Genomic DNA, 18,524 nt, shown 5'->3' on the forward strand with positions numbered 1-18,524 from the left:
CAGGAGAGTCGGAGAGTATACCATAGTGCTTGGATTGCATATGCTTTGTAGCGTGGCAATTGCATTATGGAGGTAGCACAGATTGGTTGAATACGACAAAATAGCGGAAAGTGTGCAGCAACAGTTGATAACGATGGAAGAATCGCCATGTTTAACGGGGTGAGGTTGATGTCGAGTCGGAAAATGGAGGCGGGGACGACCTAGCCAATGGAACATAGGACGGGAAGCTTTAGATACAGGGCAAGAGGGCGCATACCCCTCGCAATATCGCGCTAAGGAGCTCCCCGCAGAAGGTCCAGGGCAGGGTGCATTTCCCTTCATGAGCGGGGCTACAGCGCTCTGCTGAATCGGGTGGCCGGGCAGCAGAGTGGGGGCGGACATGCCGTTCCGTCTTTCCTACCGGCCGGGCTCCCGCAATTCTGCCGGTTGCACATCAAATCCCCCGTCAAACACCAAGATCCCTCGTCAGTTGAAATCCATCCGTCAATAACCATCTCGCGTTCTTTTCAAGTTTGGTCCAAGTAGCTGCGAACATCAACCATGCAAGGAGACAACTGGAGACAAAGGAAACCTGCTGCTTGTTTCAACCGGCCTTTATCACCAATCTCCCGCTCGACGGACGAGACGAGCAAGTATCCGATGCTCATGATTCACGACCTTCTAAGTGCCCAGTTATGGCAAACGAGATACAGAAGATCTCCCTCAATTGCGGAAGTGGGACTCACCAGGACAGACTTTAGGCCTTCTTTCATCTCCAGATCCGGCTGCCAAACGCCATCTCTGAAGTTTTGGCGATGATCCCACACACACGGAATTACCAATCCACGACATCCCTAGTCCTACCATCAGAAATCTTTGGCTCGCGGCTTGAAACACTCGTGTTGACGCTCGTGGCATGGAATCTTCTCATGGAAGACAAGCCAGGTGGCCGGCACTCTGCAACGACCCGGTTGAAACATGGCATGGATGGTGGTCTTGATCCTCGATGCAAACGCTTGAGATGAATTGGAGTACCTTTCCCGGCAAGACTGACTGGATATTCACGGAAGTTGACACGGCGGCCGCCAGGGAAGCCTAGGTGTACCTCGGGTTAGGTGAACTGCCGTTACTCGCCCGCAGTGGGTGAAAAGCAAAGTCACTTGGACCCCTATGACCGAGATGGGCCCTGTTCCTTTTCTTTTGGAATCAAGGATTGCCCGTTTGCACTCGACTCTTTTCAATGAACCGTACCGCCGGATGTCATCTCATCCACGGGTGACCACGGCTCCTCGCAGAAAAGTGTCCTCAATACGGAATGATGATCGGAAAGTCCACACTCAGGAAGAAGGACCGGATCGTCGCCTCTTTCGCCTCTTGCTTCGATCAAAGTGGGGTCTATGCCTAGTGAGAGCGTCCATGGTTGAAGGCACACGAGAAACGATGGAAAGTCAACAAAAAGTGCTATACGCACAGTCTCCAAGAAGTCGATTCTCCTAAGAGGTTTTATGGTCCGGAAGGTGTTGGTGTCTGTCGTTTATATCTCGTGGTTAATCTCGGGTTCTTTTCATCCTCTCATCAAGACGAAAACCCGAATACTCCGTTTTCAAAGACCCTTCACGCACTTCAGTCCGATAACTATCATGCGGCACTCTAGGAGAGGCACACTTGACTCCATTCCATGTTCACCATATGGTGATGTTAACTCGGACTTTGAAAGGCGCGGCAGTGATCAGTCAAGCACTTCAATGGTGCTGCCCTACAAATCCAACACCACGGCAACCTTGACCCATCCGACGGCACTATCACCACCACCTGCACCGGCAAGTCCAAAGCTGAAGCTTGAGAAAACTCATATGCGACTACGAAGCGACTCGGCCCTCTCGATGCATACCAGCAAGTCCTCGTTCCGTCAATACCCAAACAGCAGGCCGGAAAGTCCGATGACTTCACCTTGGTACTGGAAGAAGCAGAGGGATGTTGATGCCGTAAGCACCATCGATACCATCTCCTTGGGGGGCACGACGAGTGTGGCCTCGAGTGAATACGCACAATATGTTGGCTCACTTCCCAATCTGTTTGATCGTACGGTGATCAAAATCGCCTTTTCGGACCCGGAGGTAGGAAGAAAGTTGCGCGACTTTGCCAAACCCAGGAACTACTCTGTGGACGTGGGACTTATGTTAGAGGTATGTCCATCCTCGGACCGTCACATGATAGTAATTCATGGTTCTTACAATCGAATTTCTAGGCGGAGCAGTACACAGGCGCACTTGACACCCTGAGAAGCCTGATCAATCATATCACAACTTACTTGGAAGCTCCGGCAAGATCTTCCATAGAACCTGCTTACACATATCCACTTGCTTTCAAGACAAATACTAAGCAGTGCGCTCGGTCTGCATTGCCGTCGCTCGAAAGATTGTACCGAGAAGCCAAGTTCGCAGCTGAAGAACGGCTCATCAATGACCTCTATCCTGAGTTTGTCAAGTCTCAGCTCGCCAACCGTCTCAAAACTTGTTTATCCGTCACTCAGCCCTCTTCCTCCAGCCCATTTAAGTCCACGTACCCTGGCCTTGGCAATGCCTTCTGTCTTACCGACTCTTGGAAGCCAGATAACCCCATAGTCTATGCCTCTGAAGGGTTCCTGAGAATGTTTGGCTTTGAGAGACACGAGATTCTCCAACAGAATTGCAGGTGTATGCAGGGCAACTCCACCAACGGCGACGCAGTACGTCGAATGCGGAATGCGATCTTCATGGGACGAGAACACACTGAGATAATTGTCAACTATCGCAAAGATGAAACCCCGTTCTGGAATTTCTTGTTCATCTGTCCTCTAGTTGAAGACGGCATCGTGCGCTACTGTCTCGGTGGTCAGATCAACATATCGAAGGGCATGGGCACAAGTCACCAGGAGATCATGGACCTTCTCAACTTTGATACACCCACAGAGGAGAACTCTTTACCCAGCACACCCACAGAATCTTACGTTGGATCAGCTCAGCGACCTGCCAAACACATCCAAGACTCGTGTCCCCCGGACGAGAACCCACCGGTCACACCTCGACGATCACACCGACAGCGCCTTTTTGATCGCTTCCGTCCCAGAAAGAACGTGCTTGACACCAGCCATGAAGAGCGCCAGCCAGATGACCCGACCATTCTCACGAATGCCAGGAAGTCACCATCGCCCTCGCCCACGGATGGCTACATGGAAAACTGGGGGAACTCGAATCCTTTCCACGACCATTACCAAGTTGAACCCCAACCACCCAAACCCACACCAATAAGCACACCTTACTCATGCTTCTTCGTGATGCGCTACGTCCCTTCGCCCTCAACCTCCTTTCACATCTTTCCCCATCAGACCAACGACAAGCGCCACTCCCGATTGCCACACCTCCCAGTCGCCTTCTGCTCCACCGAAGCCCTTGGCTTCCTCGGCCTAAGGGGCCACGATTCGTCCATCGTCCAATCCAGGTCCATCTTCTCGCTCCTTGTATGTGCCACGAGCTCGACCGACTTGATAGAAAAGACCTTCCGGTCTACCGTCCTCGAAAGCATGGCGGCGGGCGAGTCCATCTCACTTGAGATATCAACGCTTGCTCATGATCCCGCCCCATCCACTACTACCCCTTCCCCTTCAAGAGATACCAAAACTGCAGACAAACCCCCCTCCCTCTTCTCCTCAGCCCGTGCGCGCAGCCGTAGTAACGTCGGCCGTGAAGGAAGGACAGCAGCAACCAGAGACGGGGCCTTGTCAGCAGCAAGCTCGGATTATCGGCCGTCTAGCTCTAGGGTGTTCAGTGACAAGTTGAAGGAGCACGGGGCCGTCGAGAGACTCGGGAACATGTTTGCCTTTCGAGGACTCGGTGGAGGCGGTGGCGGAGGTAAAGATGCTGCATCAGTATCGAAAGTGGAAGAACAGGGGGGCAAGGGACACCCGGGACAGGGACAGGAACAGCAGACGAAGGGCAGGAGGTTGGTTAGTCACTGGACGGCTTTGAAGGATGGCGAGGGAAAGGTGGCTTGGGTGGTGCTAATTTTGACGCCTGCTACTGCTGCCGCTGCGTCTTCTGCTTGAGCATTCGACGCATTTCATGGTATTGTTGCTTTCATTCACATCACACAGCACTGTCATCTCGGCGGGTCGGCAAGTAACGGATGACAGCTCGGCAGGGGAACCGTCAGGGGAAGCGGTCAAGACTCGAATGAGGGTAGGTCTGGCAGGTCTGGCGCGATGATGCAGACTTTGATAAGTTGCAGCGATGTACGTGTGTAAATGTATGTGCAGGTAGGCAGATTGAAGCAACTTGGGTTAGTTTAGTGGAGGTGCATTTGGGAATTCTCCCGTGAGTTAAATACATTCCCACTTGTTTCCCCGAAACAGGGCCAAGGTTGAAATCGTCGGGAATGGAAGAGGGATGAACAGAGGATCGATCGCCGTCAATGCTACATTAGTTACTTGACACTGCAGTCGTCAAGAAAGCATACAATCGAATTACCATAATACGTATCGATCTGGTGTACAGTTCCACCGAGACAAAGATCGCCTTTTCGATCCAATCGTAAGAACAAACTGAAAGTGTTGGGATCCCGTTGGGGTCAAAGCTTCGTCGGAAGTCGTTTGGTGCTTCGAGTTGCAACAAGAGGGGGCTCCCAAGACCCGGTGACGTCACCAGCCGTCCGCTGCTTCCCAAAACGGCAAAAAGCAAATAAAGCACCACACATACAGCTGCCGGTGATCTATGATGACGATTGCCCGCGGATAGAAGATGGAGAAAGTACGGTCTGCTGAAACTTCGGATGCTTACATCATGAACGAGTGTAATTGGATGAACAGGAGAAAGCGGGGAGACCATATGACTGTCATAATGAACCTACAGATATGTATATAGCACACGGCTTTCTCTTCTTCTTCTCCCAAAGCAGCCATGAGAATCATTTTCACCAGAGCACTCTGTGCAGCTAGACCAACAAGACGAACAATCACATTTCCTTCACTGATCCAATCCCAACACAACCTCTCCCTCACACAACCTTATACTACAACCAACATCAAGACCACCCATTCCCAGCAAACCAACAACAACAACACCAACAAGATGTCCGGCCAAGGTTTCTCCAACGCTGATACCGGCAACAAGCCGGCTGACCCCTACAAGCAGGCCAACCTCGACACCGAGGTACCTCTGGATCAAAAGATCAATGACCTCTCTAGCTTCATGACCAGCAACAAGTTCAGCATGATGACCACTCGTGATTCCAAGACGGGATATCTCCTCTCCCGCTGTATGGCGCTGGCCGCTACTGTATGTAGTTTCCCAAGTCCACCACAGCTTCAAATTACATATCGTGCTTCTTCTTCTTCTCTCACACTCCCATATCTGACTAACGACGCCTTTCATCAATAGGAATCCGGTGGCATCGACCTCCTCTTCCACACCAACACCGAGTCGGGCAAGACGGACGACCTCAAGTCGGACGAGCACATCAACATCTCGTTCCTCAACAGCACCACGGGCGACTGGGCCTCGGTCAGCGGCACCGCCAGCATCGTCACGGACCGCGACCTGGTCCGGAAGCACTACAACCCCCATCTCAAGGCCTGGTTCGGCGACTTGGGCGACGGTGTCCACGACGGCGGCCCGGAGGACCCGCGTGTGGGAGTCATCCGTGTCAAGATGGTGACCGCTCACTATGCCATCTCGACCAAGAACATTGTTGGCAAGGTGGCGGATGTGGCGCAGGGCGTTATCACGGGGAAGCCGGCGACGGTGAACAAGCTGCGGGAGATTAGCGAGCAGGAGGTGCAATCTTGGAGGTCGTCGCACTAAGTCGTGGAAGTGTCGTGGGATGCGAATGATTTATGAGTCGACGATGACAATGATATGTGCCTAGTTTACTTCATACACAGAGTCTTTCTGACTGACACTGGAGTCGGGCGCAATATTAGTAACCAGTTAAAATTAATCAAACGTACGCTTTTGGAACCAAGCAAGAAAACTTGATCTACTGCTTTCCACAGTATTCAGCCTTCCATATCCTGTCCCAGTTCTCCTTGTTGACAGCAAACTCCCTCACAAAGTCGTGCTCGAGCTCGTGCGTCCTCCGTCCCAAGAGGATCAAGCTGTGCAGCGGGGGACCCAGCAGATCATCAGCATCACAGAGCTCCTTGAGCGTGCCCGACACGAACTTCTCCGTCTTTCCACCAACACGGGCGCAGCCAATGGCCAGACTTTCGGGACCATAAACACCCTCCTGCTTCTCCTCCTCAATCTCCAGCATCTGCTGCGCGCAGGTGCCGACCGTCATATACCTAGGCGGCTCGTAGATCTTCCTACCGCGCGCCATGTTCTCCAGGCTCTGCTCCTTGACCTTGATGTCCAGCAGGACGAGCGTGTGCAGGCCGATGGAGCGGTTCTCCTTGATACGGTCGTAGAAGCTCGCGGGCCGCCAGTTATCGAGGAAGAACACCATGCTGACCGTCTGGCCAAAGTTGTACAGCTGCAGACCCGCGGCTCCGATGCCGCTCATGATGGAGGCGTTAGGCACGGTGCGCACCTGGATGCCTAGCTCGCGCGCGCGCAGCACCAGGTCCGTGTGCGTGGTGGCGCCGAATGGGTCGCCGACGACGCAGAAGGCTACATCGACTTTGTCCGCATCGCGGAGGATCTCGTCGCTGTTGGACTCGACCATTTCGCGGTCGGCGACGACGATAGGGCGGCCATAGTAGGATTCCTACTGGAGGAGAAAGGTGGTTAGCATGGACAATTCGTTTGTGTGTGGAGTTTAGTTGGGATGAAATCATGGACGAGGAAGAGACAGGCAGGGAGAAAGAGAGGAGAGACAAGGAAGATAATAACAACGGCGACAATGAATGAAGGGCGCCAACGTACAAGAGTAGCCTGGTCCACAAGGAGGATGCTGGTGTAAGCCTCGAGGTAGACACGCTCGGCCTTCTTGACAACTTCGAGACCCTTGACGGTAATGTCTGTCTCATCAGAGAGACCGAGACCAACGAGGTACAGCATCTTGACTGGTGCTTGACGGGTTCGGAATTGGGGGAGCCGGAGGAACCTTGATGTCCGGGACGATTCAGCTGCGCTCCAGAACTTCAGTGACTGGAGAGGGCTGTGGAGGGGGAGGAATTGGAATTTAAAGGTGGGTCCAGTGCTCCGATAAGAGAAAACCGGGGAGATAAGAATCGCACCGGGGTTCAAGGTACGTTCCAGTTCACCTAAACGCCATGCCCCGCTGTTTGATGGAGCTTGCCCCACCTGAAAACGATCCCCGATCGTTGCCGCAGCGGCAGCGCGTTCTGGCGCGCCATTGTTTAATTGATTTCCATCTTGAGCATTGGCCAACTTATTCCATCATCCATCACGGTTCTCACTTCTTTGTGGTCGAGGTTAAGTCGCCGACCGAAGGCGATTTACAAAAAACCACACTCATTTATCGTCGAACATATAATATTACTGCCTATTATTCGATAGCGTCGCAAAGAAAGAACCATACCGAAAGCCAGATCCAATTCGTAATCCGCCCACCATGTCCAAAAACTCTTCCGCGTACGGCCAAGCCGCCGGCGACACTGACTTCCGCAAGAAGTACGATCTCGACGAATATGCCGCCAAAGCCCGAGATCGCGAGGAGGCCGAGAAGGAGGAGCGCAAGGCGCGATGGGAGGCCAAGATGGCCGGCAAGAAATACTACAAGCCTCTCGAGGGGCACGAAACCTTGACCACCGCCCGCTCGGGACACCAAGACTTCAGCAAGCTGGTCGGCACAACGATGCTGGTGCCCGCGGGGGCGGGCGTGGGCAAGCGCGGTAGGGGTGCGGGCATCTACTGCGAGGCCTGCGACCTGACCTTCAAGGATAACCTGCAGTGGATCGAGCATACGAATAGCATGCAGCATCAGCGGAACACGGGTCATACGGGCGAGGTGCGAAAAGCGACGGCGGAGGAGGTGCACCAGAGGATTGAGCAGCTGTGGGAGAAACTGCAGGAAAGGAAGAGGGAGCAGGTCGTCAGTCTCCAGGAGCGGCTGGAGGTAAGGAAGGTGGAAGATGAGAAGGAGAGGGAAGAGAAGAGGAGGAAGAGGAAAGAGGTGGAGGAGCGGAAGAGGCTGGAGAAAGAGGAGGCACTGAAGGCCAAGACCGACTACGGAGAGGATGTGAGGATTGAGGGCGAACACGATGAAGATGATATGATGGCTGCTATGGGGTTCACGGGATTCGGAGTTCCAAAGAAGTAGGCTGGTCCTACTGTGGGCAGACTACCGTGGCTACGAGTCTCGCGTTGTTACTGCTGCGGGATTGTTAGGTCTGCCAGTTGGTTTCAAGTTGGAAGGTATATATGGCTCCTGTACTGGCTGCCTTTCCGTGGTTCGCTGGTGTGAATGGAAACAACCCTGAGGTGGAATGACAGTACTACTTCGCTCGTTGCGAAAACCTTGTGGAAGATATCGGTGTCGATGCCGATACGAGCCACACTTTATTTGTCTTATTTTTTTGTCCCATCTCTTTCCGAGACGCATATTCGGGATCGCAAGATACATCAAACATAGCATGGGATGGCGTTCTGGGGTTACGTGTTTTTCGTTGTTTGTTTAATGATTTACTCTGTAGTATAGATGGTGTTCCTGGCTTGAGATGAAGAATAACAACATAGATTGCACCTGCACCGTAGTTGCTCTGCCATTTGACATATCGTAACTTCAGTCTTTTAGGCACCTAGAGCTCCATACTGAGTATTCAGTCGAACAGACTGATGGCAGTGCCCTTGCTTGCCTTGTCAAGTCAATCACGAATCCGGCCCCACTATCCGTTGCGGAAGGAGCTGGAGTGCCGGTGGGGCCGAAAGCACGGTGCCGGACCGCAGGAGCGATCCCCGCCCGCCACTCCAACCGATCTACGTCGACCGCATGTCGCGACCATAATCGATTTCTTGAGATTCACATTCACCGGATGTTGACGCCACCACTTGAGTTCATGAAAAATCTTTCACAGCATCGATAACGGTTGTCGTTTTTCAACCGCTTAGCTTTTTTTCCAAAAATCAGTGTCGCGAAACCGAACATCGGTTCGGTCCTCTACTTTCCACCCACCTTACCGTGCAGCCGCAGTAACGTCACCTTTGCTTTGCGTTCTGACAGCAACATCGTGAAAGCACATCAACTGTCATCGGTCTTTTTTTCTCACGTCCTTCCCTAACGCCCAGAAAAACAAGAACAAAGAGGAAACGAGTAGATACCGACGGTACCAGCCAAGACAGCAAAATTCACAATGGCCCAATCGTCAGCAGCAGCGACGCAGTTGCGCAAGGAACTGAAGCAGATGCAGAAGGACACGGACATTCCCGGGATATCATGCGGCTTGGTGAACGACAACAACATTTTTGAGTGGGAGGTGATGTTGATGATTCCCGATGAGGTCAAATACTATGGCGGTTCGTTCTTTGTCTCTCCCCTCTCTTCAGTTCCTTCTCCTCTTGCCTAAGTACTGAGTACACTGACATTTTTTTTCGGCAAACAGGAGGCAACTTCCGCGCCCACCTTCACTTCCCACCCAACTACCCGCTCATGCCACCCACTTTCACGTTCCAGAACCCGATCCCGTTCCACCCCAACATCTACCCGTCGGGCGAGCTCTGCATCAGCATCCTGCACCCGCCCGAGGAGGACAAGTACGGGTACGAGGACGCGTCGGAGCGGTGGTCGCCCGCGCGCTCGCCCGAGAAGGTGCTTTTGAGCATCATCAGCTTGTTCAGCGATCCGAACCCGGATAGCCCCGCTAATGTCGAGGCCGCGCGCTTGCTGAGGGAGGAGAAGGAGGGGAAACACAAGGAGTTTAGGAAGAGGTGCAGGGCTTGTGTGCGGGAGAGTTTGGGAGAGGAGTGATTGATTGGGGGAATGCATAGCCTGTCGGTGTGGGTATGTGTGAACCGGCTGGCTGGTTGTGGAAATTGTTAAGATGGGAAAGAGGGGAGACGACAAGGAGGAGGGGCGTTAAGCGAGTTTGTTTAACGATTTTTTACGGATATCCTTAGCGAAATGATACTACATACCTTGCAGAGTTGTGCTCTGTCTTGAAGACTGGGTTGAGGGAACTGCTTTGTCTTGTGGTTGGCCTAGGCCGAGAGCTGTTGTAGCCAGCAACGCGCTGGTCAGGAGAGATTGCTCTGACATAGATAGCACATGACTGCTGGGAAAAGCTTGACATATCATGAAACTCGATACTTTTGGTGGCATAACACAAGGCCCGTGTATACCTTATCTAACCAGAGAATATCTAAACAAAATACAAACCAAACTCCCAGGCACCGCTGCCGCCCATACTGTATAACATCACATGATATCTTTCTGTCCTTGACCTAGAAACGCTCAGACGTGGCTCAACCAAGAAGTATATATAGACCAGAGCAAGCCTCATATATCTTATACATAGCACATCCCGATGCTTTCCAAGCACCCTTCCTCATCTCATCCCCTTCTTCAGCTTAGTTAAAAGCCTTGTTCATAGCCTGATGAGCCAACTCGACGCCCAAGAAGGTAGCAGCATTAGCAGGCACCGCCCTAGCCAGCGCCGGCGCAAAGCCAGGGAAGAAAGCCTTGTAACCACCCGCCCTGTACAGCTGCTTAACGACACCGCCAATCGTCACGTTGCCCTCGGCGGTCTGCAGCCTGCTCTTGACGGTATCGATCGGGAAGACAGGGATCCACATGGCGACACCGGCGCCCGCGCCAGCAACAGTAATCGCGCCCAGGCTGAGCTTGCCGCTGGCCTCGCCCGTGACGGGGTCCTTGGGCGTCAGCGCCTTCTTGATGTACTCGTAGGCGGCGAAGTAAGCGGCAGAACCGGGGCCGTCGCGGGCCAAAGTGGCGACGGAGCCGCGGAAGACGGAGCGCACGCCGCCCTCCTTGTAGAGTTGGCGGACCACGTCCATGCCACCAGAGTACTTGGGCTTCTCGCCGGGCGCGAGCTTCTGCTGGCCTTGGACTTGCAGAATCACCTTGACGCGCTCAAAGGGGGCGGTGATGGCGGTCATGGGAATGGCCGAGAAGAAGCCGGCGGCGGAGATTTGGGCGATGGAGAGGTTGCCGTCAGGCGCAACGGTGGAGGTGGCCCGGACGATTTGCTTTCCGAGATCGTAGCCCCAGAAGGAGACAGCGACTTGATTTTGGGGGGAGAAATGTTAGCGGGGGGGTTGTTGGGGAGAGAGAGAGGGGGGAGGGAAAGGGTAAAGATGGAAAGGTGGTGGGTGGACATACACATGGGAGTAACACCAACAAGCGGCGCGCTGACACCAGCGTAGAGACCCCTCCTCAAACCATCCTTGGCAATACTTTTCTTGACCACATCGATGGCGCCGGTGTAGACGCCCTTCTCGGCTGTTTGGAGGCGGACCTTGGCAAGATCGAAGGGGTGGCCGACGACGACGGCGCAGACACCACCGAAACCACCAGCAACAAAAGACCTTAGCTGGGAGGCGCCCGCGGAGGCGGCGGCCTTGGCCTCAGCTTTGATCTCGGCCTTGAGCTCCTCCTTGGTCTCGGGAAGGTGAGGGAGCTTATCGGTGACGGCCTGCTGGATTTTGGCGCCTGGTGACGACGTGGTCGACGACATTCTGACTGTAGATGTGTGTGTTTGTGTAAATGAAGGTGTGAAAAGGGGGCGAGGAAAGGCCGGCGCAAGAGAGAGATCCTTGGGATCTTCAGTCAAGGGCGTTGGTATCGGTGATATGTACCGGCGGTCTGGTGTCGTTCGATCGAGCAGCAACTGTCTGTCGTTCCTGTACAGTTTTCTGCAAAATGCGCGTCTGGTCTTTTTGTCGTCTGTCTCTTGACCGCGCAACCGGAAACAAGGTTGACTGGAGTCTTTCGGTGGGTTTCGGCGTTCGGAGTTGTTCAAAGTCGTAGTTGACCCGCGTGAAGGGATGCCAGGCAGGTAGATAGGTGGGAGAGATGAGGTTAAAGGTAGACTATTATGGATGGAAGAGAAGAATAAGAAGCAGCAGTTCGTCTGATGTGAGAAAGGAGCTCGGAGTTTATGATCAAGGCGCGCGCCGGGTCTTTGAGAAAAAGAGACCGCCAATGCAACAGGCGGACAGTTCTAGCAGAGCCAGACCCAAGTCCCGACGGCCTGAATCGCATCTCACCGGCCGTCCATGCATGTACCGGGCCATGGGCTATGGGCCATGAGACGTCACTGGTCCTCTCTCGCTCTCACAAACCTCGGCAAAAAGGAAGCTCACAAGGTATGTTCCCCACTTTCTCTCCAGTTTTGGGTGGGTTCAATCCCGCAATCCGGACTTGTATCCACCGGATGCGCTCGTTAGCGCCTCTCGTCCGGAGGAGTGCCGAGTTTGGAGGAGCCTCAAATGTCCCGTTATCATGATGAAGTTCCTTTCGTGAAACGGGATGTGGTGTATCTGGCGTTGACATGTTGGCTTCCCTGTTGAAATGAGGTCGTGGATGATTTTCATTGCGTCTCCAATTTCTCCAACTTCTTGATCACTCAGTAAACATTTTGGCGGCTTCGCTGTCTCTCCCATCACTGCATTCGAGCTTACTGAATGGCGCGGTGATACATAGGAATGTGAACGAGTACCTAGCATTGGCGGCGTGACCCCACCGCTCAAGGTGCCTTTACATACGGCGGTGTCCATTCATAGAGGTACTAAATAACTACCCTTTCACCGTCAGTGGGCGAGTGGGCATGTCAGTGTCACATTCCTCGGCACCAGGATTCCGCCTCTCCAGGTCATCTGGGTTCCTCCTATTACCAGGAGCGGGAGGCAGATGATGTGTTTCCATGATGAGTTTTGCTCCAGTGACTGAACTGAATATTCGAGAAAATGAATTCGCGGCCGCGGTCGGCGCAAAGGGGAGAAATCATGCATCATCCCTGGAATAGCGCGGGGACCCTGCTGGGGAAACGTGCAAGCAAAACCTGGAGCAAGGGGAGTTTTGGGACCTCGGGAATATGATCATCAACCCCAGATTTGGTGAGATCTAGTGCGCCCTATAATCGCAGAGGTAAATATTTCGAGCCGTCTTTCGGACGTACGGCAAGTGGTCACGCCGTGAAAGTTTCACAGAGTGTCATGGCCAATTGGTGGCAGGAAGCCATTCTGCGGAATTTCGATGCCAAGACGTTGTACGGCGCCAAAAAGGGAAGTTTTGGTCTGCCAACATTCGGACATGTGAAAGTCGGTCTTCAAATGTACATCCGCACGGCCGCATCAGGTTTGCCTGCGTCCACGGGTGCGGCACTGCAATGCGTCAGCGGATAACACCTCATCTCCGCATCGTCACTGACTGCTGGAAGCTTGGAATGAAAAAAGGTCGTCTCTTGGTCGCAGATCAATCACCAATTATGATAGGGGTTACATATTCAATTAAGATCGCGCGCCTGCTTTTCATGAAGCAGATGCGCTGTCAACACAAAGTACAGAGATAACCTCAAAAGCTTATGTACATTAACGTTTTCCAAACGCGCAAGAGGCCCGGCCCCAAGCTCAGCAGTACACCCATTATGATATGCACGCCGCCATACCTCATTACAAGCCGGCTTCTTTACACCCATCCTCATGACAAAATCATCAACCAACACTCAGCTCCAATCATCCCGCGTTATTAGACAAGCCCCCAAGGTGTTCATCAGCCTTTTTGCTCTTCTAGAACTGATTTGTGCTCTGCGATTGCGAGAGAGGACTCCGACCCGCTCCGCACCAACAGCTCGACTCTCCCTCACGCTCAACCTGTAGCGTGATGTCAATGTGGTGTCCCAACAGGTAGTTGCGCACACGATCACGAACGTCCTCCATATCCGCGCCCCGAACCGCTTGAACGTGCATCACCCCCAACAGCATGTTCGCCGAGCTCTCCTCGCCCGAATTGCGATCGTCGATCCAGAACTTGGGCACCGAGTAACCCGCGACGCCTCGAAGACCCGAAATACCCGACAGCGTTTCCCGGAGGTTGTACTCGGTCTCCGGAGGAATCGTAAGCAGCAATCTCCGAGCAGAGGATATCACAAGCGGCAACGATGAAAGAAGAATCAAAACGGCGATGAGGAAGCTGGCAAGCGGATCCCACCCAGACCACGGGACAAAGTGTGTCAAAATGGTCGAGACAATGACAGCAGCACTGCCGAGGGTATCCGCAAGAACGTGCAAGTAGATGCCGTGCATGTTTTCGTTGTCGTGCGAGTGCGAATGCCCTCCGTGAGAATGGCCATGGGAGTGGCCATGATCGTGCTTGTGGTCGTGCTTGTGGTCGTGGCTGTGGCTATGGCTGTGGCCGTGGCTATGGCTGTGACCGTGGGCATCTGAATCACTGTGCGAGTGCGAGTGCGAGTGCGAATGTCCACTGCCGCCGCATGATGACCCATGGGAGTGTCCGTGGCCGTGATCGTGGCCATGGTGATGATGCCCAAAAGCAGCCATGCCAACCAAGTTCACCAACAAGCCCATGGTACTGACCACAAACAACTCTCCCAACCTCTTGGTTTCCCTGCCCTCCATCATTCTCTCGATCGCCTCGAACATAATCTCCACGCTGATCAAAACCAGAAACACACCGTTGGCGAAACCACTCAGTGTCTCGATCTTGCCGAAGCCGTAGGGGAACCGCTCGCTGGGGGGCCATTTGCTAGCAACGGCTGCGACCAAGCCAACTGCCAAAGCAACACAATCAAAGAACATGTGTATACTGTCACTCAGGAGACCGAGGGAATCTGTTACATAACCGTAGAACGCTTGTACAGCCATGAAGGAAAGGTTTATTCTGTGAAAAGGGGGTTGGTTAGCAGAGACAAAAAATAGTGCTGACCGCGAAACAGACTGGTGAACTCACGACATGAAGTAGAAGATGCGCCGAGAGTCCTTCTCCGTCATCACAGCGTGAATGATGGGGTACTTGGAGGTATATGGGAGCAGAAACGCAGTGAACTTGGACCACTCAGCAGAATGGTGGTGATGCCCATGCGAGGTGGCCGTAGCTGGCGGCTCAAAGCCATGCCCCTTCTCAAACCCAGCGGTTGTGGGCGTGATGATGGGTCTTCCGCCAGCGGTTGAGCCCGTCCGAAAGTGCTTGATGGCCCCTAGAGGCGGAATGTTGGGGCGTGTCTTTGTATGCCCTGTTCCGCCAGCACCGGGGGAGTGATTGTGGGCATGATCGTGGGCATGATCGTGATCATGGTCGTGGTCGTGGCTATGATCGTGGCTGTGGTCGTGGTCGTGTTCGTGGTCGTGGTTGTGATTGTGATTGTGAGTATAACTGTAGTTATAATCGTTGCTTTGCGTCTTCTTATGCGAATGTGCTCCGGTTGCGTACGAGCCCCTACGGCTGGGTGGAGAGTCTAAAGAGCTCAGAGAAGGGAGGGATGGCGGTGTGTGGGAATGCGCATGCCCGTGTGAGTGGTCGTGGGAGTGTCCGTGGGAGTGTGAATGCGAATGGTCGCAATGGTCGTGTCCATGGCCATGGGAGCGCAAGTGATCCGAGGCCAGATGATGGTGCTGCGGGTATGTGGACGCCGGCAAGGTGTAGGAGGTAGCCATTATGATATTATAGCAATATCTGAGACAACAATTGGCTAGGATATTATCGTGCGCGGTGTCAAGGAGAGCTTCAATGCCCCTATTATCGATCTATACCGCTCGGCATGTGGTTATCGAGTAGAGATTTCGGGGAGAGATGGCCGGCGCAAGTTTGCGTTGGTTGTCACTGATGGTTGTGTTGCGATAACGAAGGATGGAGCTAGATAGCAACACGGGACAACGGCATCAGCTACAAGGCCTTTCGACGACAAAAAGAACCAATTGAGTGGCTTGCTGGCAGTGTTGGGCGAAACTAGATCAGAAGATTGCCTACCGCCACTCTTTATCCCTGGGGTCGTCCTCGCGTGTACCCTTATGGCTCCGAAAATCGCGACGATCGGGTCTCGTTCACTGGTGAGACATGCGGTTACGAGTTCCGGTCAGGGGAACGCAAGCAACCGCGGCCGATATGTACCGTGCACCCCGCTCCGGTAGGTCCAAGGTGTCACAGAAGGGCTGACTTGGGTAGGTAGTTTGCTTTGGGGCCGCGATTCGGACGCGTACGAGGAAAAGCAGTAGCGACGATGATGGCGACAAAGTCGACAACGCAAAAAAATGTCAAGCGAAGGAGATGATTAGTCTGTGGGTGTTGATGTTGTGCAGTGCAGTGGTGGTCTAGTCTAAATGCTCATAGCCAGTCAACAAGCGGTTCCTCGTCCGGTGTCTGGTCTCTTGGGGGGAAGCCGGCCGCCTTCCTTTTCTGTGCCCCTTGAAAGAAGCCCATCCCATCATTCCCATGTCCGTGTGGGGGAAGACAATCGGAACCCACCGTGATAAGAACAATCATTGGCTGTGTTTCAACGACACAACGACGGGACCCCTGCAGGCAGTGGCATTGCATGAACCGGGGGCTTCTCCACGGGGGATAATCGGTGCTAACCACCAGCGCAAAGTCAACGTGTGAATGTTAACAAGGTCCATCAGAGGGCATGGCAATGGTGAATTCAACAATTGCTTCCATCTTGACCCTTTGCCACTTGCAATAGTACACTAAGTAGTCCACTACCATACTGTATTGATTCGTTGTGTCCTAGGAGAAGAGAAAGCCGATTTATTCGCACAAATACTTTACCTATCATTTCTCCTCTTTCGTTGTTCTGCGGCGTCACGCCTCAGCTCTATCACACAACCCGACATCAAGTTTGCATCCCTGCCGCCCAAACCTGGAAACCCACCGATCTCCTGCGCATGAGACGGTGCAGTGAGGTGATTGGAAGAGCTGTCCCATACTGTTCGCTCGTGCCTGCCGCTGTCTACTGCGTAGTGTACTGTAACCCCAGCACCCAACCTCGCCCCTGATCTTCCCGCATCCAACCTACACCACCATGTACAGAGGTACCTGCACACAAACACACCACTCGTGATGGCTTCAATTCCCGTTGCCCTCGTAATACCTTTGGTCCTTACAGGACTGGCGCTACTGGCCACATACCTAGTCCTCGGCCCCTCTAAGTATGACGGTCCCTCTTCAGGCAAAGGAGTGGTTGTCCACGTCCTCGTTCTCGGTGATATTGGCCGAAGCCCACGCATGACGTACCACGCCCTGAGCATAGCCAAACACGGCGGCAAGGTCAGCCTCATTGGTTATCTAGGTAAGATTTCCGGGTCTAGCAGCACCGCTGCAGCCTTCTTCAATTTACTAACATCCTCACCAGAAACTCCCCCTCACCCCTCCCTCCTCGCCTCTCCCTCCATAACCATCCACGCCCTGCCCCCTCCCCCCGTCCGTCCCGCCCGCATCCCTTTCCTCCTCTTCGCCCCCTTCAAAGTCCTCCACCAATTCGTTTGTCTCTTTGCGCTCCTCTCCTACACCCTTCCCCCCTCCCAATGGCTGCTCGTCCAGAACCCGCCCTCGATCCCCACCCTCTTGATCGCCAGCCTCGTCTGCCGTCTGCGCTCCACCAAGCTCCTCATCGACTGGCACAACTACGGCTGGACCATTTTATCTTCCACCCGCGGCCCCCGGCACCCGTTGGTCTACATCGCCAAGCTGTACGAGTGCCTCTTCGGCCGGCTGGGTGACCACAACCTAACCGTCACGCACGCCATGGCGCGCCAGCTGCGGCTGCCGCCGTATAGAATCCGGGGACCCATAACGGCTGTGCATGACCGGCCTGCGGAGATTTTCAAGCCGATGTGGTGGGGAAAGGCGCGGCAGGACGTGTTGGAGCGCGTGCTCCCCGCTGAGCAGAGGGACCTGGTACCCAGCATCATGGAGGGCAACACGAAGCTGATTGTCAGCAGCACGTCCTGGACGCGCGACGAGGACTTTGGTATCTTGCTTGATGCGCTGGTTGCGTACGCGGCTGATCCCGTGTCGGAGACCACGCCCGTGTTGGCAATTATCACGGGCAAAGGTCCGCAGAAGGAAATGTACTTGGCACAGATTGCTGAGCTTACAAAGAGTGGTCAGCTGCCGAACGTGAGCATTGTCACGGCTTTCTTGCCGTTTGAGGACTACGCGAAGCTGTTGGCTTGCGCGGATTTGGGCGTGTGTTTGCATATGAGCAGCTCGGGCGTGGATCTGCCCATGAAGGTGGTGGATATGTTTGGGGCGGGACTGCCGGTGGCGGCGTTTTGTGGGTATGAGAGTTTTGGGGAGTTGGTGAAGGAAGGAGTGAATGGAAGGGGGTTCGAGACTTATGGAGAGCTTTCGATCATATTGAAAATCCTGTTGAGCCCGGAGGGGAGCGGAGAGTTGGAGGTGTTAAGGAAAGGGGCTGTGAAGGAGGGGGCAAGGAGGTGGGATGAGGAGTGGGACGCGAAGGTTGCGAAAATCATGGGATTCGCGGCGTGATCCTTCAGGTTGATGTCGACGTCGCCCTGGAGCAACCTGTAGTTGGTATTGTTTGCACGTATGTGTGTCTTAATAAACCTGATCTTTTCCTTTCATTTCTTACAACACTGATTCCTTGATGCTGCTAAGAGCTACATGTCTGA

At 53.8% G+C, this 18,524-nt stretch overlaps 8 protein-coding genes across 8 annotated transcripts; 5 read left to right on the forward strand and 3 right to left on the reverse strand.

The window, feature by feature from the left end:
* Nucleotides 1–435: 435 nt before the first annotated feature.
* On the forward strand, nucleotides 436–4,427 carry NCU07268 (hypothetical protein). Its single transcript, XM_957029.3, has 2 exons — nucleotides 436–2,165; nucleotides 2,228–4,427. The coding sequence occupies exons 1-2, from the start codon at nucleotides 1,485–1,487 to the stop codon at nucleotides 4,061–4,063; spliced, it is 2,517 nt and encodes an 838-aa protein (XP_962122.3). The 5' UTR covers nucleotides 436–1,484; the 3' UTR covers nucleotides 4,064–4,427.
* Nucleotides 4,428–4,755: 328 nt separating this feature from the next.
* On the forward strand, nucleotides 4,756–5,985 carry bli-3 (blue light-induced-3). The gene is made up of 2 exons (XM_957028.3): nucleotides 4,756–5,291; nucleotides 5,394–5,985. Exons 1-2 carry the CDS (start codon nucleotides 4,914–4,916, stop codon nucleotides 5,814–5,816), a joined length of 801 nt encoding a protein of 266 aa, XP_962121.2. The 5' UTR covers nucleotides 4,756–4,913; the 3' UTR covers nucleotides 5,817–5,985.
* On the reverse strand, nucleotides 5,832–7,141 carry NCU07266 (diphthine synthase). Its single transcript, XM_957027.2, has 2 exons — nucleotides 6,879–7,141; nucleotides 5,832–6,720 (listed from the first exon to the last, which is right to left on the reverse strand). The coding sequence occupies exons 1-2, from the start codon at nucleotides 7,011–7,013 to the stop codon at nucleotides 5,992–5,994; spliced, it is 864 nt and encodes a 287-aa protein (XP_962120.1). The 5' UTR covers nucleotides 7,014–7,141; the 3' UTR covers nucleotides 5,832–5,991.
* Nucleotides 7,142–7,350: 209 nt separating this feature from the next.
* NCU07265 (hypothetical protein) lies at nucleotides 7,351–8,643 on the forward strand. Its single transcript, XM_957026.2, has one exon. It carries the CDS (start codon nucleotides 7,531–7,533, stop codon nucleotides 8,236–8,238), a length of 708 nt encoding a protein of 235 aa, XP_962119.1. The 5' UTR covers nucleotides 7,351–7,530; the 3' UTR covers nucleotides 8,239–8,643.
* Nucleotides 8,644–8,900: 257 nt separating this feature from the next.
* Nucleotides 8,901–10,218, forward strand: NCU07264 (ubiquitin-conjugating enzyme E2 15). The gene is made up of 2 exons (XM_957025.2): nucleotides 8,901–9,431; nucleotides 9,518–10,218. The coding sequence occupies exons 1-2, from the start codon at nucleotides 9,269–9,271 to the stop codon at nucleotides 9,880–9,882; spliced, it is 528 nt and encodes a 175-aa protein (XP_962118.1). The 5' UTR covers nucleotides 8,901–9,268; the 3' UTR covers nucleotides 9,883–10,218.
* Nucleotides 10,200–12,201, reverse strand: NCU07263 (carnitine/acyl carnitine carrier). The gene is made up of 2 exons (XM_957024.3): nucleotides 11,254–12,201; nucleotides 10,200–11,155 (listed from the first exon to the last, which is right to left on the reverse strand). The coding sequence occupies exons 1-2, from the start codon at nucleotides 11,606–11,608 to the stop codon at nucleotides 10,482–10,484; spliced, it is 1,029 nt and encodes a 342-aa protein (XP_962117.1). The 5' UTR covers nucleotides 11,609–12,201; the 3' UTR covers nucleotides 10,200–10,481.
* A 1,164-nt stretch (nucleotides 12,202–13,365) lies between these two features.
* Nucleotides 13,366–16,237, reverse strand: NCU07262 (hypothetical protein). Its single transcript, XM_957023.2, has 3 exons — nucleotides 15,859–16,237; nucleotides 14,842–15,744; nucleotides 13,366–14,772 (listed from the first exon to the last, which is right to left on the reverse strand). The coding sequence occupies exons 2-3, from the start codon at nucleotides 15,543–15,545 to the stop codon at nucleotides 13,662–13,664; spliced, it is 1,815 nt and encodes a 604-aa protein (XP_962116.1). The 5' UTR covers nucleotides 15,546–15,744; nucleotides 15,859–16,237; the 3' UTR covers nucleotides 13,366–13,661.
* Nucleotides 16,238–16,690: 453 nt separating this feature from the next.
* Nucleotides 16,691–18,501, forward strand: NCU07261 (beta-1,4-mannosyltransferase). The gene is made up of 2 exons (XM_957022.2): nucleotides 16,691–17,176; nucleotides 17,240–18,501. The coding sequence occupies exons 1-2, from the start codon at nucleotides 16,948–16,950 to the stop codon at nucleotides 18,379–18,381; spliced, it is 1,371 nt and encodes a 456-aa protein (XP_962115.1). The 5' UTR covers nucleotides 16,691–16,947; the 3' UTR covers nucleotides 18,382–18,501.
* The last annotated feature ends 23 nt before the right edge of the window (nucleotides 18,502–18,524 follow it).

The sequence above is a fragment of the Neurospora crassa genome, linkage group IV (assembly GCF_000182925.2).
Source record: "Neurospora crassa OR74A linkage group IV, whole genome shotgun sequence".
In the NCBI taxonomy this organism is placed as follows: Eukaryota; Fungi; Ascomycota; class Sordariomycetes; order Sordariales; family Sordariaceae; genus Neurospora; species Neurospora crassa.